The 24,369-nt window shown below is 45.8% G+C and overlaps 2 protein-coding genes across 3 annotated transcripts in view; both read right to left on the bottom strand.

Annotated features, from left to right (window-relative positions):
* GOLGA3 (golgin A3) overlaps positions 1-14,908 on the bottom strand; it is a 43,266-nt gene extending 28,358 nt beyond the window's left edge. The window contains exons 1-6 of one of the 2 annotated variants that reach the window (XM_036753569.1): positions 14,815-14,908; positions 10,376-10,687; positions 7,310-7,591; positions 5,255-5,367; positions 3,086-3,768; positions 657-768 (exon numbers count right to left, since the gene is read on the bottom strand). In XM_036753569.1, coding sequence (XP_036609464.1) covers positions 657-768; positions 3,086-3,768; positions 5,255-5,367; positions 7,310-7,591; positions 10,376-10,505 — 1,320 coding nt within the window. In that variant the 5' untranslated portion in view covers positions 10,506-10,687; positions 14,815-14,908. The remainder of the gene's footprint in view (positions 1-656; positions 769-3,085; positions 3,769-5,254; positions 5,368-7,309; positions 7,592-10,375; positions 10,688-14,814) is intronic. The other variant, XM_036753576.1, reaches the window with a different exon arrangement.
* A 5,340-nt stretch (positions 14,909-20,248) lies between these two features.
* CHFR (checkpoint with forkhead and ring finger domains) overlaps positions 20,249-24,369 on the bottom strand; it is a 43,475-nt gene continuing 39,354 nt past the window's right edge. Inside the window, exons 16-17 of the mRNA XM_036760103.1 lie at positions 24,183-24,255; positions 20,249-22,984 (exon numbers count right to left, since the gene is read on the bottom strand). Coding sequence (XP_036615998.1) covers positions 22,942-22,984; positions 24,183-24,255 — 116 coding nt within the window. The 3' untranslated portion in view covers positions 20,249-22,941. The remainder of the gene's footprint in view (positions 22,985-24,182; positions 24,256-24,369) is intronic.

Genomic DNA, 24,369 nt, shown 5'->3' with positions numbered 1-24,369 from the left:
TCTTGTCCAATCCATGGCCAAAAAACAGACCCCCCTCCAAGGCTGCAAGAAGTGAGTGGTCTTTCTGCCTTGAAGCAAGGAGAAACCCATGTTCTCCTGAGGCAGCTCACTTCCCAGTACATGAGAAAAGAGCCCAAATGTACCACATTGTTACCGTCCATCAAACTACTGCACCTCCTTGGACCAAAGAGGCATTGCGTTCACATTTTTCCCTATAAAAACAAAAAGGATAGCACTGCTACCATTACTTCTCCTCCTTGATACTCAGTAGGTATCAACTGTCTCACTCCTCAAAATTAACCTGTACTTCCTGCATCCCAAGAGGCCTTAACTCCTTGAAGGCAGAGATTATCTTTTTGGGGGAGGGGGGAGGGGGGTCTTTGTATCCCCAGGTCCCACTGGCAGATGCTTAATGTCTGAAGGATGGAATACTACCTGAGTGCCCTGAGAGAAGTCATCAGAGGCCAGCAAATGGTATAAACACAGCCTCAGGCTACTAAGCAGTTCTGTCTCCAGACCTTGTTAACTCACCTTGGCTCTATGCACAGACCAGCAGAAGAAAAGGGTGGTAACCTTGTGGATAGTTAAGCCACTGACAAGTAACTCTTCCAATAAGCTCTGGTTGAGTTGTAACTGTAACATTAGGAACTGGTTACCTGACTAGCCTCTAAAGACAAGGCCTCCAGCTGCCCTTCAAGCCTCATTTTTTCTTTAAGAACCTGCAGCATTTCATCATGAGTTCCAGCAATAGAGCTCTCCATGGATATGCTGAAAGGTAAGACATGCTTTCAGAGGGAGGCAATTCAGTAACATCAATATTATTAAATGACAAGCTCAACATACAGTTATTAAGCACCGACTGTGTGCCTAGCTCTGTGCTATACACCCAGTTTAGACAACCCATTGGTTCTCAGCCTCCTGGAGGTCAATGTGAGAACATGAGGTCTCCATAAATAACTAGGATACAAAACAATTAAGTGCCAACAAAAGGCCCAGTGAGATCTAGGGGTGGTGTGACACAAGCCCTCAAGGACCTTAGAGTCCAGTAGGTCATTAGCAACAAAAGACTTGAGTGGCTGGGCCTTAAAGCAGGGGAGGAGACTGTTAATGGCACACCTCACTCAGCAGACAAGAGACAGCCATTAAAGGTTTTTGGGCAAATGAGGGGCATGCCCTGATCTGTACAAAGGAAGATAAATATGGCAGAGGGCAAATCGTGACTTGGGAGCAGGAGAGAACAGAGGTCTGCTCAAAGGTCCCTGCAATAATCTCTGTGGCTGGTGAGGGGTGCCCTGTTGGGGTGGTGGCTGCTGGAATGGCAAAGAGGAGCTATTCTGGAGGCAGGATAGGACTTGGCATCTAATGAGGTACTGTGGAGCTGCACAGCAGATACTGGGGGGCAGGAATGCTGCCTGCCTCTACCCTGAAGCAACACTGGCATAAAGCCTCTGACCCTTCGATGGGTGGGTCACCCTTACTGAAATGAGATGGCACGTAAAGGTGAATATGTATTTAAAGAAATAATTATATCTGAAGATGGATTTAATTTACACATTGGAGAACACATAATTTCTCTCTCTCTGCACTAGGATCTGCTATAAAAAATATGAGAGAGGAGACATAACAACGGCTTCTGGAATTAACCTCTATCAAACCCTCTATTCCAAGGGGAAGAGTCTGAAGGTCAGAAAAACAAGTTAAAGGGACAAAGGAGGCCCTATGTCTATGCAAGAGGTTTTGTTTTCCCTCTGCTTGGATCCTCTGTGAGCCTTTCATATCCTAGTGGACAGACTAAAACACCTGTGAGAATGACCCCACTGTTGCCAAGTAACTGACCTGCTGCTTAAGCTGTAAATATGCCAATGTTAAAGAAGAGATCCAGATCCAGTCCAATCCCACTCAGCCAGGAGATGAGGCTAACAGAGCTGTGCTTGGATCTGAGTCTGAGGACCGCTTTGTGACTGACCCGTGGTGTGACTGTGGCCAAGTTGTCACTTCACTCTCTGGGTCTGGGATTCCTCATCTCTCACATGAAGGAGCTGGACAAACTCTCCCTGGCCCATTCCAGGCTGTGGACAGTCTACACCCTACCATCCTAACCCAAGAAACCTTCACAAAAAGCATGATACACGTAGCGTGCCAGATGCCAGCTTTAATCTGAGCTGTGACCCTACACAAGCCTTCTCACCTATTAGAGTCTTACTTTTTTAATCTGTAAAATGGAAGTAATACTATGACCCTTAGCTCCACGGGCTCCTGTGGGGAAAATGCTACATAAATCATAAATTCTTTTCCTTAGACTCTGCAAGATACGACTATAGGAATGTGAATTACTATTGGTATTGGGGGAGACAGAGAACTGGGAGAAGCCTTCCTTGCCTTGCCCTCCAGGGGATTACAGTCTAATAAGGGATAGAAGACAGGTTTAAACATTTTTAAAATACAGAGTAAGGTTTGTTTGGGAAGTGGCAAGTTGTTGAGTTGAAGACAGAAAAAACATTACTTGGGACCACATAAAACAAAGTGACCAAGGCCAGGCTGTAAGGCCTTGAACAACCAGCCAGGGAATCTGAACGTGGTTCCAAGGGCAATTAGGAGCCGGCACAAACAAGGGGAGACCCAATGCTTCAGAAGACACTGACGACAGTCAGTGCAGCAGTATGAGAGGCAGGAGGGGCTCAGGGGAAGGAACACTGACTGGGGTGTCAAAGGACCCAAGTTCAAATCCTACCTCAGCTTCCAACCCGTAGGACTTTGCCCAATGACACACCTCTCTGCACCCCACTGTCCCCCTTTGTAAAATCTGGGGCCTGGACTAGATCATCTCTAATGCTCTTTTAAAGCTCTAGATCCTGCGATCTTTCTAGGAAAATGCTTGTTTGCAATTCCTTTGAAAAAGTCCCAAAGCAGTGAGACAGTCTACTGAGGGACTTCTGTAAAATCCAATGTCAGCCCTCCTCTGATGGTGGAGAGCCTCTCCTTTGTCTTTGTTCCCCCTGGTGCCTGGCACAGGCTCGAAGAAGTGGACAGAGCCTCCAGGGAGGGTAAGGTTCCTGCATGGGCTGGGACCTCGATGAGGCCTTACCTGCTGGAAATGCTATCTCTGCGACTCTGCACATCCCCATTGACATCTGGTTCTGGGGTGTGGTGCTCGGCTGCGGCAGCCTGGAGGACATCTCTAATGGAAGGAAACTGCCCCATCGCATCGGAACTGATCTCCTGGCCATTGACCAGGTAGGAAGCTGCCTGCTTGCCCGCCGTACCCAATACTCCATATGCTCCTCTGCCAGAGATGCTGCTATAAGATGAGCTGTCACTATCATTGCCGTCCAGCTTCATGCCCCCTTCACTTCCGTCCAGTTCGGAGACGCTGTCTCCTGCCACCGAAGAATTCTCCAGCCGGTCATCTGTTTCAGGAGTCAGGCTGATCTCAGATACCACTGATGTCAAACTGCTTCTGTTCTGATGCAGGGAGCCCCTGGCAGAGTCGGGAGCCAGGAAGTTTGCACTAGAAATTCCAGAGTCTGAATCTTCAGTTCTGTAATCTGCCAGAGACCGGATTCTGCTTGATTTGGAACTTTTTTTCTCCTTTGTATGTGCTGGAAGTCCTAAACTGCCTACTTTAGGTCCCCGAGGGACACTGGTCCGGAGGAAGGAATATTCTTTTGTCATTGCTACTGGGCTGGCTCTCGGTAAGATTTCTGGGTTCAACATGAGCTCAGGGTCCAGGGTACTGGTAGGTCGGTTTTTTGATGCAGGCTGATTAGACTGAAAGGACAAAAACAAACAGCATGTTTAGGTTTAAAAGCCACAACTTGTGATTTTCTTCCTGCTTCCTTCATCTTCAACGCAGCAATACTATCAGGGGCTGTGATTTTGCCTGTGTGTATGGTGGGGGGGGGGGGGGGGGGGAGGAAGGGGGAGAGAAGGTCCTCTCCCCACTATCACAGACCATACCCCATCACTGCCCCAAACCTCAGCAGACTTCCTTCAGGAGCTACTGTAGCTGAAAATGGTTCACCATCTGTAGCCAGCCTCTGGGCACTTGACAAAAGTGGTGGGGACAGAGAACCAAAGCTCAGACTAAGCCAAGAAAGGGGCCTGAGAAGAATGACAACAAAAGGGACAAAGCGGAGGCCAAAGTTGGGCCAGTGTGGCTGCCTGGGGTGAGCAGTGAGAACAAGATGGAGAAAAGGAAGAGCAGCTCAGCTTCTACAAGGAAGACACGCCAAGTGGGCCTCGGGCACTTCTGGTTATCAGTCCAGAATGAACTTCCCAGGATACTAGCAAAAAAAAATCAACCCAACAAACCAAACTGGCAAACATATGCTGCTGTCAATTTTCTTGGGAGGGGAATCTCAGAACCAGACAAAGTTCTTCCAAAAAGGTCAGAGGATGGGGCCTACAACACCTAGACAGGCCACTGAGCCTGTGTGATTCCTAGCAGGACAGACAGCATCAGTAAGAGGAGTGTTTCTGAGTGCCTGGAAAGGAAAAGAGGGACTCATTGAGAGTCAGCAGGTGACTGCAAGGCCAGGTGATGCCTCAATCTCAGTCAAGTATCAGGCACGTCCTTTCATGACAGCCTATGGAGCCAGATGGGAGGTCATGGTGATGGAGTAAGATTAAGCTAAATGACCAAAGAGGAGTCATATAGGGAGTCACTGTCAGCTTGGAGGGAAGTCTCTGGAATGTGGAGTCCCTGGCCCAGTATTGTTTCAAGGTTTATCAATGACTTGGCATCTATTTTATCAACAGAAGGAACATTTATCAAATCTGCAGATGACATGAAACTGGACAGCAACATTAACGGAAGGGGTGAGTAAAAGGACTGGGATTTAAAAAGGCCTCAATGGGCCGAGAGAACAGGACATCAGTAAGATGAAAGGTAACAGAGATCAAAGTCCTCTCTCCAGGGCCAAACGACCAAGCACAAGCACAAGCCAGCAAAGGGGCAGCAAGACATAGTTTATGTGAAAAAATCTGGGGGTTTTAGAGGGCTTGCGTTGCTACCCAAAGACCTGTGACCTGAGGCTGTGGATCTGGCCCCCGGGTGAAGGGCATCATGTTCAGCTATGGGCTGCGCCAGACGGTTCATGAGGGCCCTCCTCTCTCAGAGACTCTCTAGGTCTAGAAAGCAGCTGGCTGTCCCTCAATCTTTTTAAGTTTTCAGCAGCTTTTTGCTCTTGCCCGTTACAATCACACTTTTCATCAGCTTGTGCTGTGAAAGGCTCACTGATGACAACATTCTTACTCTCTCCTGATGTCTTTTCACTCGATACTGTTTGAGCTGTTCTTCTAGTCGTCTTCGAGCTTGAAGTCGGATCTGTTCTTCTTTTTCCAAGGGAAGTGAAGATTCAGTTGAACCTAGAGTACATAAAAGTCTCTTTAAACCATGAATGCAGCACTTAAAATTCAGAGAGCAAGAGAGCCAGAGAGAGCAGCTTTATTCCTCCACTTTCGGTTATCACCTGAGAATGAGTGAGGAAATGTAGAGTGACACTGACCACAGTGGGCATCATACACAAGACAGCACATGGCATGGGACAGGTGAGGGCCCACAGCCGCCCCAGGCAGCACATTAATTACTGTATTCAATCAGTAACAGCAGTGATGATGAGGTTACTAAAACACTATTCACAATAATAATAATAATAATAATAATAAATAAAATAAAGCTCAAAGTCCACAGTTGTTGCCCATGGCCTGTTTCTGCACATTGGCTGACCCATAAGAGAATCTTAAGGGAGTCATCACCACCTCGTCATCTTTGCTTCAGGACTGCTACTTACAGGCTCCCAGCAGGCAACACAAGAATGCATGGTGGAACCACATAATTCTACTGCTACTGCTGAGACATGGAAAGAATTACTTATGGTCTAACTTTTATATTTTTCTTTATACATCTTGGGGAATGTTATTTGACAAATGGTTTATCTGAATCCCTGTAACAAGCCATGTCATGTGATGGTTTATGTGGTATCCAATCAGCACTCATAAAAACTCTGTGCATAAACTGGACAAAAGCACCTCCTTCAGAGGCACAAAATATTTAAGTAGTTGGGCTATAAACTGACCAACTCAGAGCCAGATGCAGGCAACAGAAAAGGCAGTGTCTGCCTGTAAGAGAAGGTCTGAAGGAACAAATTCTGTTCTTGTCTTAATAGCCAGTGAATAATCCTGGGAACACAGTCATGAAAACTCCTAGGATGGCACAAGGAAGAGAAACAATTCTCTGACGGCACTAGTCTGCAGACTCAACAGTCTTCAGACAAACACCTGCCTTTTGTTGTTCTTGTGAGAAAATGTACCAGATACTGCGGAAGTGCAAAGGACATTTGATTATAGCAATCAAACCTGTGACTTGTCTTCTCATTTTAAAATCAGTGGCACTCATTTTTGTGCAACATATTAGAGGGGTCCTCACAGGTGGGAAAGACAAGGAAAAGCCCTGTCAAAGAAGTGATACTGGAAAGAACTTACATTTTAAAGAAATATAAAGTGCCATTTTCAGATACTGTGAGAATATTGTTTTTTTTTTAAAGACTGCAGAAGTGTGGGCTCAGGGACAGAAACCTTTTATGGCTGTCATCCCAGGACCAGCCTTGTTAAGTATAGCGAGGCTCATCATTAGCCCCAGCAATGCACAGACTGTTTCCTAAGGCTTGAAAGATCTTTGATCTGTGTGGGTGGAGGGAGTATTCATATCAACCAGAGCACAGATCCTTGAAATCTTCAAGTAATACTAGTGAAGATTTTAATCAATCCCTGATAACCAAGGATCCCCCAGAATTCATCTGTAAGCTTTGACAGGTTATATAGGAGCTATGACAGGTAAATTCAGTGGTATACTTCTATTGGGATTAGACTAAATGCTTCCTGCAAATACAGGCATGAAGATGCCCAAAGAACAATTTCCTAATAATTCTGTGGTGAAGCAAAGACCACAGTACTCATGCGAATAGAAAACATGGTTCCTTTAGCTGGGGAGTTGAGGCAGTACTGTCCACATCACATATGTTGTATGAGGCTTCTTTTCCCAAATAGATTCATTACCTTCCACAGAATCAGGATAATGTAGCAAACACAAAAATCCCACACAATCAGCAATAAGCAAATATTTTAGAAATGTGATCCCTTGGGGGCAATTAAAAATGGTATTAAAAAAAAAGAAGATTGTTACCCCCCACCCCCAGGTACCTTAATGAAAGTTAAAATGCTTTCTCAGGTAGCATGTGAAGTCTTTAAAAAGAGTGAAAGCTTTATGCAGCAGAGGAGAGAAGGGGCACTACAGTAAACAGATGCTTACACAAATGAGTTTCTTGCATAGGAAGACTGAGTTTGAGAGACTGCAAAGCTTCTTTTCTAAGAACTACGCCCTCAGCACTAGATCCCTGAGACTTCCTTAGGTTGTCATGGAAACCAGCCACACCTGGAGATGGATCAGGACCAAATGGTCTGGTGGTGGGATCAAGAGACAATGGAGGATCAGGGAAATGGGTTGTGGGTCCATTCTGACAGACGTCCCCTTTGCTGGGTTCCTCCATGTTTCCTCCTTCATTTGACACTTGGTTAACATTAATACTGGCACCTGGAAAAAAAGGAAGCAGCTTTGGGATACTGTGTGATTCCAGTGGGGAAATATTCTCCACTCCCCCGCCAACCCCCATTTCTTGACCACATTATACAACTTAAAAGTTGATAAGAGCTGATTCAAAGCTGGATGGACACAGGCAGGTTCACATTTTGCTAATTTGCTTTTTAAAAATAAAAGTTCTATTCATTTAATAAGGCCAGTTGGAAATCCTACTAAATTTTCTCTGCTGTATAAAAGCAAATGCAAATATAGAATACAGTGGTTAAAAACAGGCACAGTGCCAGTCTGTATGTCTGGTGCCTGAGGAAGGGCCTCAGAGCTTGGGCATGGGAGGCTCACTCCCACGTAGCTGGCCCCAGGACAGTCGAAGGTCAGCCCCTGACCCTTTACAACTGGAGGGTCAACCCGAACCAACAAAATCATCAGTTCCTGAAGCTCTAAAAATATATGCATAATCTTAGAGCCTACTGGCCTTTAAACAGGTGCAGTGTGCCTCTGATGGCTTCTTATTCTTGGTGAAATGTTTGATTTTTTTTTTTTTTTGGTTTTTGGTGACTGTCGCTACTCAACCTCCTCCTCCAAATGTAATCAAGCAAAACAAACCAACCCATTCAACTCACTTTTAAAATAGGAGTTTTATCCCCATTTTAGCAAAGAGATTCTACAATCCACGAAATACTGGCAAAGCTGAGACCAGGACCAGGGAGATTTGTCAACCAACCTCCTTGATTTACAGATATTGACACATACCCTGAATCAATCCATCAATCCATATATACTGAGCGACTACCAGAGGCTTAGCTCCTAATGACCTGAGAATCATAAATTTGGGGCTGGAAGACACCTTGGCAGGTTGGTGTGCTCAGCTAATAGATGAGGTAACAGAAGCTGTGAGGGGTCAAATAATTTGCCCAACATCTCTGTCTCTCACTCACACAGACAGACACAGACAGACACAGGGCAAAGCTGGGGGTTTTCTGTCCACTGGCTCAAGCTGATGAACCACTAAGTCAAACAATTTTCCCAAAACACATACCCTAAGTCAAAACAACAACCTTATAGACTACTATTTTTGTACCTAGCAACTAGGGTGGCCAAGAATATGTTAAAGTACTACTTCTTAAATGGTCTGTTTTGATTTTGAAATAAAAATTTATGTTGCTTTAAATACAGAAACAGGTGCAAAGTACAAGAGAAATTTTTAAAAATTTAATCATTCATGAGAAAGTCTTAGCCAAGTCGGATGGCAAAAATGTCTTTCAAAAAATGGACACTGGCAAGCATGCCTGTGCCTGTATGTACAGATGAGTCTGTGGTGTAAAGACTAGAAAGAGAGGACGAGAGCCCATACCTGAGTTTCTGTGAAGTGAATTTCACTTCGTTTTAGAAATCAACCTCTGCAGAGACCAAAGCCATCTTTTTAAGAAGTCAAGCAAGTATAAAGAATCGAGTTAAGTAATTTACAGTGTTCATTATTCTTTTTGCACTTTTAGTCTTGCTGATCTTTAGAGAAGCAGGTCCCCAGGATGTGTTTGCCTCAGAGTTCTAAAAGGGAGTTAAATCTCACCCTCTGTGGGAAGAGAATTTGAGAAGTTCATCTCTTACGGAACCAAATAACTCAAAATCTGAGCTTTCGTGATCTAGCAGAACAATACAATAAACAAGAGCACTTCGTTATCTCTAAAGAAAAGCCTTCATTCAGAGCAATGTATCGTCTTCAAGAACAGCTTTACATTTAAACAATTATCCAAACAGTTAAAAGTGCTTAAATGCCTTCTTGAAAGAATCAGAAAAGGCACGTGTGTTTTGGTAAGATGGGATAATAAGAACTCACACTCACACTGAGCTTTCAGGTTTGCAAAGTCCTTTCTTCACAACTAGTCTAACTATTATCCCATTTTACAGATGAGGTCATAGAGCTGATTAAGTGGCCGAGGTAGGAAGCTTAGTTCATTGTTTTATTACATTTGGTACGTTAGTACACTTCAATTCTCCAAAGATAGACTAAAAGGATGGAGGATGCCTCAGCTGGATTAATGTTATACTCCTCTGTGATAAATCCTACAAAGAATGGCAGGTCAATTAAATTTTGTCATTTGAAAATAGAGGATTAATCTTTCTTCTGTGGTCCCAAGGTATTAAGAATTTGGTAGCCAAGTTAACAAAATCACAAGGGCAAATTAATGAACAAAAGTACTTCCAACTAATTTTAGCCTGATACAAATCAAAATTTTGCGGCTGCGATGTGGTCACCCAGCATTTCTACTTTTCCTAGATACACATCCACAGGGCCGGGGCATCGACCCTGCAGGATGGCAATTGGAACTCGTACTCCAGGAGCTACCAATTCTGGGTGATTCATATTCTGCTTGATATGCATTATAACATATTTAAATACAGCACCAAATAAGAAAGATGGCTGATAGGATTCCTGAAAACACTGTGAAATTTTAACGTGAGAGGGACTCCTCCCCTAAGACCTCCTGAGTGAGGAGTTTTAAAATAAACAACCAAGAGTAATGTGACCGTCTGATTTCGCCACTTAAAGAACCAAATAATTCTCAGAATGTTTACTCATGTGAATTTCAATTTTTGCTTTCATAACAGTAAAACATTACAATAAATAATAAAATTCCATCCTCTTCAGAGATAAGCCTTAATGTAAAACAACAGGCCTATATTATTGTCCCCAGAAACAACTCTGCATGTAACAATTACCCAAACAGTTTGGTGATAACATTAGCTGATACAGATGGCACTTTGCCACCAAGGACTTACAGTGAATTTCCCCACTATCGGTCCGATTCAGTTTGCCCTTGTGATCCACGAGGGTCCCAGAGTGGTCGGGGATGCCATTGCTAGATCTGCTCTCCAGCAGGCCACCTTGCTCAGCGAGGGACGAGTCCATGGCAGCTTTGACCCCAGCTGGTGGTGATGCTGACAGGAGCTTATAAGTGAGCCACTAGCCAGTCCTGCTTTTCCCCCTCCATCAGCGATAGTCAAAACCCACTCAGAGACGCAGTGCTAAGGTTTCCATTTGCTAGCTGGTGTCGGTCAGAAGCTGGGAGCCCAGGAAGTGACAGAGGCAGCCTGCAACCAAACATGCTGTTATCGCACTGCTTCACTCTCGGGAAAACATTTAGCATTTCCAAGCTATGTTGGTGATGCAAGGAACACACCTAAGCCCTTTTGTATGTGTGAGGCACTGCTGGGCAAAAAATGAAAAACGCAAACAGTTTCTGCCCTTGGGGGGCTTAAGAGTGGCTAAGGGATAGACCATAAACACAAATAATATAACCCAAGGTAATGAAGCACTTTACCATCCTCCCCCGCTGGCCGCTGGCCCTCGGAGGGAGTTAGGACAGACATTCCCATCTTACAGATGAGGAAACTGAAGCTCTGAGTTGAAGCGACCTGCACAAGGTCACAAAGACAATGCGGGGATGGAGACAAATCTAGTCCAATGAGAACACAGAATGAGTTCAGAGAAAGACCACGAGCTAAGGCTGGGCAAGGTCCTGTGTGGCAGGGCCTTGAATACCAGGGAGAAGTTCAAGCTGGGGCAGACACAAGGGAGCCACGGCAGATTTTTAGGCAGCAGAGAGATGAGGTCACAGGAGAGCATCAGTTGCCTCACCTGGGCCCATGGGGTGGAAGAAGTGGAGAGAGACAGTGTAGGGATGTAGGAGAAAGAAGAGGGGTGCGGTGGGAACAGGGATGAAGGGCCTGAAGCCCGGGCCCCTTAAGGTAAACAAAAGGGCTGGTGAGCATTACACTTTCCACACTATAACTTGGGGCTCCTCGGTCTACTTTTCTGTGGAAAACAGATGCACGTGACCCCAAAGAAGGGGGCAGGAGCAGCTTTCTTGGAAATTCAAGTCTCTTATTTTTTTACATCTCAGAGATGAGCCAAACTTCAGCTACACAGAGAAGCTTCTCGGCATTTTTATTTTTGAAGTGGGACAGCCAGAACATTACTAAACTTTTCTAATTAATTTCCTTCTTCCTTCGCAAAGGACAAAAGATTAAAAGGATGTTACATTTACTATTTTTCCTACTACAAAACATTAATATTAAGCCTGTAAATAAGTTTCATTTCCACTTCACAAAGAACATAGAAACAGAAAATAGGAATTATTAACTTGCCCATAAGCAACACCCTTTATATTAATGATAATAAGAGGCTACATTTAAAAACGAGCTGATTATTTTCCTCAAACTCCTGTTACTCCTGACTTAAACATTACATGCCAGTGGCACCATAATTCATTCAGTTTTCTGTATTCGAAATCTTGGTGTCTCTTTGACCCTTCTCTCTCTTCCTCAATCTCTCCTGGCTAGTTGTTGTTCAGTTGTGTCTGACTCTTCTTGACCCTGTGGACCATACTGTCCGTGGGGTTTTCCGGGGAAAGATTCTGGTGTGATTTGCCATTTCTTTCTCCAGTGGATTAAGACAAGCAAGAGGTTGAGTGACCTGTCCAGGGTCACACAGCTAGTAAATGTCTAAGGCCGAATTTGAACTCAGGTCTTCCTGACTCCAGGCCCAGCGCTCATCCACTGAGCTATCTAGTTGTCCGGGGTAGTATCTAGTTACCAAGTTCTAAAGATGTAAAATCTCTTGCATCCATACCGTCTTCTCTATCCCACTAGGACTAAGTGCAGCAAAAATGTGCATCACCACTGACTGGAAACTACCGCAACAGCTTCCTAGCAAGTCTTCCCAAATCCAAAACATTCCTGCTTTCACTGCCAGGCACCATTCCCTTCCTCATACACCCAACGGCGTCCTATTGCTGGAGGGCCTGCCTGATATTCCAGGCCCCCTTCCCCAGTCTTGTCTCAGACTACTACTCTGTTCTAGCCAAACAGACTTGTTCAGTGGCCCTTGCGTACGGCCTGCACTTTCAGGCTTATCGGCCTCCCTTTGCCTGGACTGGACTCCCGTAGCTTTCCCCCAACACTGACATGTAGCCTGTGAAATTCCTCCTTTGATTCGAACGTCATTTCTTCCAGTCAGTCTCCTCTGGGGCATCTCCCCCAGCCCCCCATCAACCCTCGGTAAGGACATCTGTATTTATCCTTTGGGCTTCTCGTGCATTGACTGTTTCTTTGTTTGTATTATTTATTTATTTGCTTCACAGCAAGCACAGGGACTTGTCTTTTCTAAAATCTATCCCCCGAAATACAGCAAATACACAGTAGGTGCATTTTAAAATGTTTATCAAGTTGTTAGACTGAATTTATGCAGCTTTTTAAAGCTACAAAGTGCTTTCCCAATTATCTTATTGCTCCCACAGTGGTCAAGTACTTTGAATGATCTTTTCCAGCAAAGGTAACAGCATTATCTTTTAATATTCTGATATACTTTAATAATTTGAGAAACGGATGGCCAAGATTAAAATAGAATACACCTTTTTTTTCCCCTGCAAACCTGACTGGTCCATAAGGGGTTCACACTTGACTGGCCTTACATTCTAACCCTATCCCCCCACCTTTGGACAAACCAAATTTAGAGTTGTCACCTGCATCAGAAAATACTTGGTGACAGTGGCAGTGGGGGTGGAATGAACCATTTTCAAAGGCAGAAGCGCCAAGTGCAACCGGAAATTTTTTCCTCATCTATTTGTCTGGAAGAATCGCAATGTAAATTCGGTCTCTGTGTTCAGAGCTCCAGGTAACGTTGACTTAAATTTAATTCATTACTCGGCCAAGTTCCGGTTGGCAATCTGCACAAGATGGAAAGAACAAGGCGAACCTGAGAAAGTCCAATGTTTGGTGAAGCAGGTCCATTCATTAGGCATAAACATTACTCTGCGGCGAAGCTGAAAAACACCACTACCACCTTCATGATTACTTAACCTGCGGCCGCCCAACAGTAGGAAGCACAAATTATGATTTATCTATGGATAAGATTTGGACACGGATATGATTTATCTTACGGCTCTCTTCTTAAGAGCAACGGGCAAAAGCCAGAAATCTGATGGCGATCCAATACAAAGCAATAACCGAGACCGCACCTAGCTGGAAGCTGTCACCCCTAGAAGAACGCGGCACTCCTTGGGGTCAAGGGTCCCCAGCCTCCAGCACGGTGCCCGGCCCAGGGCAGACACTCCATCAATGATTCTGGGACTGGGGTGGGCGGGGCTTCTTTCCAAGACAGGAGGAAGAAGTTTTCTCACTTTCGGAACCCAGTGACTCAAACGCCCAGCTGGCTCTTTCTGGAAAATGCCAACATGGGATGGAAACCTAAGCCTTGGGAAATCTTGAGTCTAGGGCCACAAATGACAGTATTTAAAAAAAATAAAATCACTGCCCCACCCTTCGAGGCTGGCACGAAGGATCTTAGCAGAAAACTAGCTCTTCAGAGGCCTCCCCCTCCTTCCATCGCTGCTGAGCGCGGCTGGCGGGGAAGGACCCCGATGTCCTGGGAATGAAGCTCCTGGACCAGCTTCCAGGCTCCATGACTACTCACGAGCAGGAAATCCTGTGCCTGGAAGGGCACCATTAGTCACACTCTCCTAGCAGTGTAAACAAACACTACGTGGAAAGGGGGAAGGGATACTGACAACGCTGTCGGTGGAAGGGGGGGGGCCGGGCCAGGACACCCCCAGCCCCAGCAGCCGGAGCAAATGCGCAAGACCCGAGTTCAAATTCAGCCACAGGCGCTGCCTATCTGTGCCACTCCGGCCGAGTCGTTTCTCTTCTCCCGGCGTCTAGTGGCGCGGGGAGTAGAGTTCAAATCCGGCCTCTGGAAAGTGGTGGCTGTGTGACCTTGGGCAAGTCACTTGACTTTTGCCTGCCTCAGTTTCCTCGTTTGCAAAATGGAGATCATCATAGCCTCCCCCTCCAAGGGTGTTGTGAGGATCCAACGAGATCCTTCTGTAAAGCGCTTTGCAAACCTTAAAGCGCTATGTAAGGGCTAGCTATTGGTGTTGTTCCCACCCCCAAGGCAAGGAAACAGAGTCCCGGGGACGGAAAGCGGGCCGGAAGCCTAGAGGCGCCGAGTTCAAGTCCTCGGCTCGGCTATCGCGGCCAGGCCCTCCGGCCTCAGTTTCCCCCTCTGTGGCCTGAGGCCCCCAGTCCCTCAGCTCTAACCCCGGGGCTGCCCCAGAGCCAGAGGCCGCAGCGGCAGGAGCCGGGCCCGGGGGGCCGAGGGGCTCTCCTCCCTCCACGGGGGCGGCGCACGGCGGGTCAGTGGGCCTCGGCGCTCTCCTCACCCCTGGCAGTGGCGGCAGCTGCGGCTCCTGCGGCTCCTGCGGCTCCTCTGGCCGAGACGTGGCTCTGTCGCGGGCGGGGCGAGAGGGGCGGGCCGGTGCAACAAGTTTCTGCGTCCCCCCGGAAGCATTCCTCCGCTGTGGAGTTCCAGGGCAAGCGCTTCCTCAGGGAAAGGCTGCGGCCACTCCCCGAAGCCGCTTCAATCCCCGCCTCCCCTGGGAGTGAAAGGTACCGGAGTCGGAGGCTCTGTAACGGCCGGGAACCAGCGGCACTGAGAGCAGCGGCGCGTGTTTCCTGGGGGGAAACTCTAGGGAAGAGCACGACTTCCGCTCTCTTCTAGAGGCAAATTGAGAGCCGAGCATCCGCCCTCCCCGGAATCCAAACAGGAAGAAGCTGGCCAGTCCTACTTCCGGCAGAAGCAGGAAGAGCTGGAAGCGAGCTTCCGGGCCGGTCCATTCGAGGCTGACTTACTGCCCTGGGTCCTGCTTCCCCGGCAGATCCCTGGCCGGGGCAGCGCTGTGAGTGGTGAAGGCCCTTCCATTCCCCCTCGGGGCTCCTCGCCTGGCCCCGGCTACCTCTGACCAGGCTTCCCCGGCCAAGTCATAGCTCCCGGAGGTTGACTTCCCGTGGCGGGGGGTGGGAGTTGGGGGGGGAGTGAGAGTAGAGTGAGTCTCCCCTCCCAGTCTCTCCTTTTAGGACTCGGGCCCAAGCGCCTCAGGGCGCCCTTGCTCAGCCCCTCCGCGCTGATGCCCCTCCCCCTCACTAATTTTCATTGAGTCTGTATCTGTGCTGAAGGCACGTCGTGGGTCCTTCCCTGAGAAGCAGGACCTTTTGTCTGCATCCTCGGTGCCTAATAAATGCTGGTTGATTGGCTTGCTGGGTGGGGGGTGGGGAGAGGCAGTTAAAGCCTTTCTCAGGCGGGCTTCAGCCGATCCAGCGGAGCTCAGTGCCCTACCCTGCACCTCTCCGGCAGGCCCACTCCCTGACCCTGACTTCGGTGCCCGCACCCAGCTCCGCAGTGCTCTCTCGCCTCTGCCTTTGGGAATCCGTATTGGAGTGAAACCTCCCGTGGCAGGTATCAGTGCTGATCCTCTCCCCACCAGATTCCTTTAGATGTACTTTTGGTGTTTGATCCGTGGTCTGCCTAAAACACAAAATATACTAAGTCATGGGAGAGGAGGGTGGCGGGGGAAAGTCACCAGGGAAATACCTGAGCAGGAAAGATGACAGGTTAGCTGACAAAGAGCAAAGGATGGAATGTGATAGCAGGAAAAATAAGAAACTTCCAGCATAGTGAGTGGATCCCTTGTGGTTGGTTGGTTGGTTGCTGTCCTTTGTTCTGGAAGAGGACCAAAATGACATCACTGCGCTAGAGTCAAGTTTCAATGCCTTGGACTTGGCTGATCAGATTAGTACAAGCTGAGAATGCTCTACCACAGGTCCAGCCATATGAACATTTGGGGTGGATTCTCTAAATTTGCGCGTCCTGCGTTTCCTTTGAGCTGTTTCAATTCTACTTTGCTCATAGAGCACAGCACCTTCTCTGATGTGGGCACAGTGTGCTGAGCAGGCCTATACCAGTGTCTCCTATGTCACACAATTAATTCCAAAGTTCTTAAGAGAGACCTTGAGAGTGCCCTTGTACTGCTTCTTCTGACCACCGTATGAAAGCTTGCCCTGTGTGAGTTCTCCATAAAAGTCTTTCTGCAGAATGCAAAACATACACTTACCAAAAAGATGATTTTATGGAGAACTCACACATGGATCCCTCATTATGGACTTAGAAGACACCATGATACAGTGTAGAGAGAGGTGAACACAGATTGTCAAGTCCTGCCCGGTATTCCTGTGTTACCTTGAGCCCTTTTCTACAAAAAACAAGACGGTCCGGGTTTTGACTGGGATTGAAGGGAATTACCCATTTGAGTATATGGTCATAGCCAACATTTACATCATATGGGGCACAGTGGGTGGAGCACCTGGCCTGGAGTCAGGAAGACTGGAGTTCAAATGTGGCTTCAGACACTCAATAGCTGGGTGAACCTGGGCAAGTCAGTTCACCCTGTTTGCCTCAGTTCTGTCATCTGTAAAATGAGCTACAGAAGGAAATGGCAAACCACTCCAGTATCTTTGCAAAAAAACAAAACCAAACCTGTTGGGGTCAGTCACACAACTGAATGAACAAGTAATAAACATTTATGTAGCTACTATGTGCCAGGCGCTTGCTAAGCTCTTTATAAATATTCCACATCTCACAGCAACCCTGGGAGGGAGGTGATATTATTATTCCCATTTTAACGATGAGGAAACTGAGGCACACAGGTGAAGTCACTTGCTCAGTGTCACACAGGTAGGAAGTATCTGAGGTCAAATTTGAACTCCAGTCTTTCTGACTCCAGGCCCAGCCATATGTTTTCCTCCAGTGGAATTTAAGCTACTGGAAGACAGGGCTGTTTGCTTTATGTCTGTATCCCCAGCATCTATTTGGTTGCTTTGTAAACAGTGGGCACACTCATTGGCAGTCAGAAAGATGGGCTTATCTAATGATTGGTATCCATGAGATTTCACTTCTCTTGGCCTCATTTTAACAGTGAAATGGAGTTATCCTTGTGGTTTCTGCCTCATAGGGTCCTTAGGAGGCTGAAATAAGAATGTTTATCAGGAATGTTCTGATTAAAAAGTTCACAGCCGACTCCACAGACACCTTTTAATACAGACCTTTCTAAAAGCTTCCCCACGACTCCAAGGCTCTACCCTTATTGATGTCTGCTAAGGTACCTTTGGCAGCTCCTGCTTGCTGCTGAAGCCTTGACTTTATTAGAGATTCAGAACCTCTGCAGTGTTCAGGTGTCCTTGAACTAGATATTCCAGAGAGTCTGGATAGAAGCAGACCCTCTGCCTTGTCAGCCCCATGGCAGATGATTGACAAGCCCTGCTTGTGATGTAGACTACAGGTGGATAACCTGGCCCCATCTGCTCACTCCTGTCTGTGCAAAGTCTGCTGTGAACTTTTTAGTCATAACATTCTTGATTAGAGAGTTGTGCTCTCAAGTGTCAGGTTTTAGGGGAAGATTCTGAGAGCAGGAAACATTCCAGGAATAAACATGCAGGACTGCCACATATCTTGGGCATGAGGTAGGATTAATTTGGGATACAGGTCCCATTGGGAAGGGGGAACTAGAGTGAAAACTGCTATCAGGGAACTGGGAGATGATGACCCTAGAAGTGGAGAGTTTAAGCTTCGGTTAAATTTGGTAAGCATTAAGTACTTAACCATGTGCAAGAGGCTGTAGACACAGACAAAAACAGGAAATGTGGCTTGAGAAATACCACATATAGAGAAGTCAATAGTAGATAATCAGAGATAATTGAGGAGTTTATAAGGTTAACAACCAAGAGAATCTGGAAGGTTTCCCAGAGGGGAAAAAAAAATACTTAAGTTGAACCTTGAAGGGGAGGTAGAGTGAGAAGGGTATTTCAGGCATGCAAACACACAGGTAGATGGATACTGAGTTTGGGGAACAGTAGGCTAATTAGGTTGGAACTGAGAGTGAATGGAGAGGAGTATTAGGAAATGTCAGAGGCAGATTGTGGAAAAGGCTCTAAATGCCACGCTAAAAAAGCTACAGTTTATCTTAGAGGCTATAATAGGAAGCCATTGAACTCTTGTGCTTTAGTAATACCTTGGCAGCTTTGTGAAAAATGAATTGTATGGGGAGAGAATGGTGTAGGGAAGCCAGTTAAGTTTTCACAACAGTCAAAGAGGTGATAAAGGCCTCAGGTTGTGGTGGTTGTGAGTGTAGATAGAATGAGTGAAACTTGGTGACTGATTGGATATGGGAATGAGGGAAAATGAAGAGTCACAAATAGCTGGGACAATGCTCCTGCCCTCAGCAGAAATGGGGAAATTTGGAGGAGAGGAAGTAGTAGTTTTATTGTGGACATGTTAAAGGTCCTCCTGGGAAGGGGCCATTTTTTTCCATTTTGTCTTGGTATCCCCAGAACCTGGCACATAGTAAGTGTTCAATCAAGGCCTGTTAAATTGAGTTCCTTTTTTTTTAATTTTTTAGGGGGGGACGGCAGGGCAATTGGGGTTAAGTGACTTGCCCAAGGTCACACAGCTGGGAAGTATGTCAAGTATCTGAGGCCAGATTTGAACTCAGGCCCTCCTGACTTCAGGGCTGGTGCTCTAATCACTGCGCCACCTGGCTGCCCCAGATTGAGTGTGAAAGAGAGAGAGAATATGAATCTGAAGCCTAGGCTAAAGTGTAGGTCCAGAGGGGCAGACTGAATTGACATCTGAGAGAACTGGAACCTGAGAGGGAATTAACATGCCACATAGCCCTTAAATCTTAGAGTCTTGGTTCTTTCCCTTGTACAGTGGAGATAATGTTTGCTGTTGCTGCCTACCTCACAAGGTTGTTGTGAGGAAAGTGCTTTGCAAACCTTCAAATCATCAAATAAATCTGTTACTCCCCTCTTTGGGCCAGTTTCCTCACTTGTAAAATAAAGGGGGTGGTCTAGACCAGTGCTTCTTAACTGTGGGTCTCAACCCCATGTGGGGTTGCGAAAAATTGGCAAGTTTTCTGAATGTGCAACAACCAAAAATTAATCCAAAATCAAACTTGTAATGAATCTGAGGTGTTCCCAGGAACATTTGCCCTCAACTTCCCTACAGCCTTGGTTCTGAGCACAAAGCATGCATACTTTGCCCTGAGCATGCCCTCATGCCACGCAAGGCCAACAAACATTGCTGAAAAGCACAGTGGAAAAAGTTTAAGAAGCCCTGGACTAGATGCCATCCAATGCTAATGGTAGCATCTCTAGATAATGGCTTGTTGAGAAAGTGCCTGGAAGAACAGATGTCTCACCTTTCTCTGCAGGGAACTAAGTTCAGGTGCCACCTGTAGCTCTTCAACAGCAGATTTTTGTCTCTGTGCCCCCAGGATGAGGCCCAATGGCTGGCATGACAGTAGGCACCACTTCATAACTATTTGTTGAAGTCAATTCCAGAGAAAGTGATGCAGCTAAGGAGACACTATTTCTAATAGTCTTACTGGGGGAAGTCATTTCATTGTGAGGAAGAGAACAATGGTTTCAGAGACCATGGACCTGTGTGTGACCCCCAGCTGTGTTATCTGTGTGACCCTAGCTCTCCCTTCCTGGACTTTTGTCTGTAAAATGAGGGGGTTTTGCTACCTGATCTTTAAAGTCCTTTTCCAGATCTAAATCCTCTTGACAAGTGGCTGGTGAGACACTGGCTTCCCAAGTGACCAACAAATAGCTGAGAGAGCTTAGCAGGTGTTTGGCAAGGCCTGCAGAATAAGGTTGACGTCAAAGCCTGAAACACTAACAGCTCCTGTACAATCATGTTCCACCAGCCATCAGTGCAAGGGAAAAAAGACCCCATGAAACAAAGACACAGACACAATGATATTTAAGGTAGGTTAGTTTTCTTCCCCTCGGTGGAAGGAGGGCTTGTAGCCTGAGGGGAGATCACAAACATGTTGGAAGAATTAGACCATCATCTTGATAGAGCAAAGCCCTCACGTATCAAATCCATAGCCACGAGCTGGATTTTTGTGGGGCACACTTGCCCTAGCCAGGATCCGAGGTTCCCAGTACTGTTCTAAAGTTGACTGTACTTGACAGATGAAAACAGGTTGTATTTCTGCTGTACTGAAACAATCGCATTCAGTGACAACTGCTGGACAGTCACGTAGGAAGGAGTCTTGGCAAGAACACATACTGCCCACCCTGTATTCTTAGTCACTTAAGAGAAAAATTGTCACAATTCAAGTCCTGGGTTCTCCTTTGTCTTGGCGTTTCCAGATCCAGCACAACCGGGAAAACTTTTGTCCCACTGTACTCACTTCAGCCTTATGCATAGAAAAGCAGAGTTATATTTTCTAAGAAGAAGTGGGGAGAGTGTGACCTAAGGAAGCTCTGAGAACCAGGTGGCATGTTGATAGTGACCCAGCACCCAAGATCAACTTCTAGGCAAAGCCCCACACAAAATGAAGCAGAGACAAAAGTGGCTTCAGGTGGCACGCCAACATTCAGTCTTCAGTGGTGGAAGCTTCAGCAAACTGGTCACACAAAATCCCCAGTATAGCAACAAGTTTCTTTGCAAAACCATATTGGTATAAAAGGGAGACAGAAGGAAACAATAAGTACATTTCTGCAGTAAAACAGAAAGGATTTACCTCCCATCGACATAGGCTACACCAGAAAGACAACGGGAAATGATATTCCTGAGAAGAGACAATAACTTGCAGGTTTTCAGGCGAAGGATTACTGATAAAACAGGAGTTGGTTATGTAAAACAAAGCAGTGAAAACAAATATGCTTTACATAAAACAATAGTTCAAGTATTATTCCAGATAAAATTTTAATTCTAATGCAGGAGAAAAGATACCAGGGCAAGTAGAAAACAAAGGCTGCTCTAAGACTGCTGTCTACTGGTATGGAGGAAGCTGTAAATGGGCACACTTGCACGAGATACTGTCTGGGATTTTTGAATAGGGAGACGATGACTTGGACACAGTCCAGCAGGAAAACCCAGACCTCTGGGGCTGGGATTGCACTCTACAGTAGTCAGTGCTTTAAAGGGAATAAGGGAGCACCCAATTCAGGATGCTTTGAGGATGGCTAAAAAGCAGCAGGATAGAATGTGAACCCTCTCTGTCCCTCCCCTTCATTCTCTAAACTCTGACTTGGAGTAGTGTGTCCCGTGTCCCTTTTCACTAAAGTATTAATTTGGCTAAAAACGTGAAGCATAATTAAATACAGGAACTCGAGAGGTAACTTGGTTTGGCTGATTTCCTAGTGAGTCCAAGCAGAGTCAGGCTATCCAGCTGGCACTGTGAAATCCTATGATTTGGGATTGCTGAGGAGGGGTCTGGAATTGATACCCTTCTCCGCTTTCTCTCCAGGGAGCTAAGTTCAGATGCCACCTGTAGCTCTTCAACAGCGGGAGATGTTTCTGATTTTTGTCTTTGTGCCCCCAGGATGGGGCCCAATGCCTGGCATAATAGATAGGCACTACTTAATAACTATTTGTTGAAGTCAATTCCAGAGAGAATGATGCAGCTGGGGAAACACCTGTCTCCAATGAAAAGAAATGTTTCTGAAAAGATTAGGAAGCTTGTTTTTGGCTGTCAAACAAGCCTAAACAATGTGGAAGGCCGTCTCTCTTGTGGCAAACGTTTGTTTCTTGTAATAAAGCAGCTATGTACTGCCAAGTGGTCCCTCCCTCAGGTGGCAACACTAAGAGGCATGTATGAGAGTCATAGTGTGCTAATGAGGGGAATCTGTGCCAGTGACACTGTTTGGTCTTCATGTTTTTGAAGGTCTACAGACACACACAGAACATTCCCTATATGCAGGACAGTCTCCCAACTTCTAACTGGCTTATAAATGATACATTATATTATTTGTGCTGCTTGTGAGATTTAATTCTAATAAGGAATGAAAAGCACCAGACTGACTAACCTAAAACAAACGCACTCGCACACACATGTATATGAATCAAATTTTTTCCTACAGCAAAGCACTAGGCATGCCCTACGGGCTGTAAACATTTGCTTCTTTTTCTTAAGCAACAAGGAAACAGTGTATTCGATAATTTTTTATCCTTTTTTTGCCATATGAAATTCTTGGTAAAAAGGGATTCCTGATCTAACAACCATTTTGGTGAAGGTAGAAAAAACAAAACGAGGCTCTCCTCTAAACAGATTGGGGGGGACTGGTGGCGAATTTTTTCCTTTGACAATAATGGTTTTCACCCAGCCCCATGCACAGCAAACACTCGGCCTCAGGACATCTCATGACCTTTGGTGCCATTCCTGCCCGTCCTGAGTGCCTCTTCCGGTCTGCTGCCGCAGGGATGGCATGCCTGATGGGCACCATGAAGTGCTCCTCAGGTTACGTAAAAAAGGTCTTACTCAAGTGTAAAGCTCTACAAAATAAAAAAAAAAATCACACCAGTACCTGATGCAGAGATATCCAACTCCCCTCCAAGAGGGAACTTAAAAAATGCCCTGAAAACATTTATGTTCCATATCTGAGGTCTTTAAAAATTTTTTTGTTTTACATACAAATATCCAAGATTTTCAGTACTTCAAGGCTTAGTTCTTGAAGCGTGTTTGTTCACAAATATGATTGAATTTCCTGCAAAAAGAAACATCTTAAAGTTACACAAAAAGACAAGACCCATTAAAACTGATGAACTCTGAATGCCCACAGATGTCACAAACTACAGCTGGCTGGGTAAAGTCTGACCATACCCTCTCTTCCTATGGTTTCTAGAGCTGAGGACCTGAAGGTTCAAGTCTCCAGAAGCCTTCTAGTGGTGTCTGTGGACAGAGAGCGGCAGTAACTATACCAGACTTCTCCAGCAATCACTCCTCTGGCTTTTGCCCCTTAAAGAATTAAGACAAACTAATTCTGTCATTGCCTTCCAGGAAGACACAAAGGACAGTAATGATACAGATGGGATGGGTGCAGTGGGAGGGATGGGGGCCTGTTCTCCGTTCAAATCACCAACCTGACAACTCAAAACTGTGGCTCACCTCTACTTAAAACCTGAGCAGCACAGAGATGTCCCTATTAATGTAAAACAGATGTATTCATTAAAACTGTTGTATATCCATTATAAAATCTGAGAAGCAAATTATATTTGTTCCATTGACCTTTACTACAATTTCAGCAATCTAATAGTTAATTCCTGCCCTTTCCACTTAATGCTGAGAAAATAGGAGATCCTCCAGGCCAGTGCTTCTTAAACTTTTTCCACTTGAGACTCCTTCAACTATAGTTTAAGAAGCACTGTGTCTAAGCCACTCCCAGCTGGCTTCAAGATGAAAGTCCAAGGCAGTCATCCATTTCAGCAAGTTCCTACTCTTCCCACCCTGTGCTTGGTGCCAGTCAAAGATGAAGAGAGCTCAGCTCCACTTTAAAACTAAGACGGGACAAAGGTAGGCAGGTAGGCAATCATAGTGAATTTCTGTAAGCAGTCTAGACAGCTTCTTTCAAATGGGAAGCATATTCCTCAATATTAGATGGTCACATATGAAAGTTTGTTGCCAAAAATATTTCCTCTTCAGAAACTATGTGGAAAGGTAAGTGCAATTCTAGATAGGGAGGGATGAGATACTTTTTCTACTGTTCTTCACTTATTTTTACTCAAGTTTTTCTTCATCCCAGTTTTTCTTTCTAATAAATGGTACATCCCATTGATTTGGTCACAAATACTCTATTTTAGAAAACAAAACTTGACCAGTCTCTGAACATCAGCACCCTGTGCCCTTAGAATAAATGCCCCCCCCCATTCCATTAGAACCCACATTCCAGGGACTCTGTCACTCACATGGCATGGTGTGCTTTAACCTGAGTCCGGCAGTTGCGCCCCCAGTAGCAATCAGGACGAGATGTTACAGTCCCTGAAAGAGGCCAAAGTTTCTGCTTAATGGCAGTTGTAAACAAAGCAGAGTAGGAATTCCTGGAGAACATTAGCATCAGTGACAACTTGGGTCCTGGCTTCCAAGGGAATTTTA

Source organism: Trichosurus vulpecula, chromosome 1 (assembly GCF_011100635.1).
Source record: "Trichosurus vulpecula isolate mTriVul1 chromosome 1, mTriVul1.pri, whole genome shotgun sequence".
In the NCBI taxonomy this organism is placed as follows: domain Eukaryota; kingdom Metazoa; phylum Chordata; class Mammalia; order Diprotodontia; family Phalangeridae; genus Trichosurus; species Trichosurus vulpecula.
This window is presented reverse-complemented; position numbering and strand designations above follow the sequence as displayed.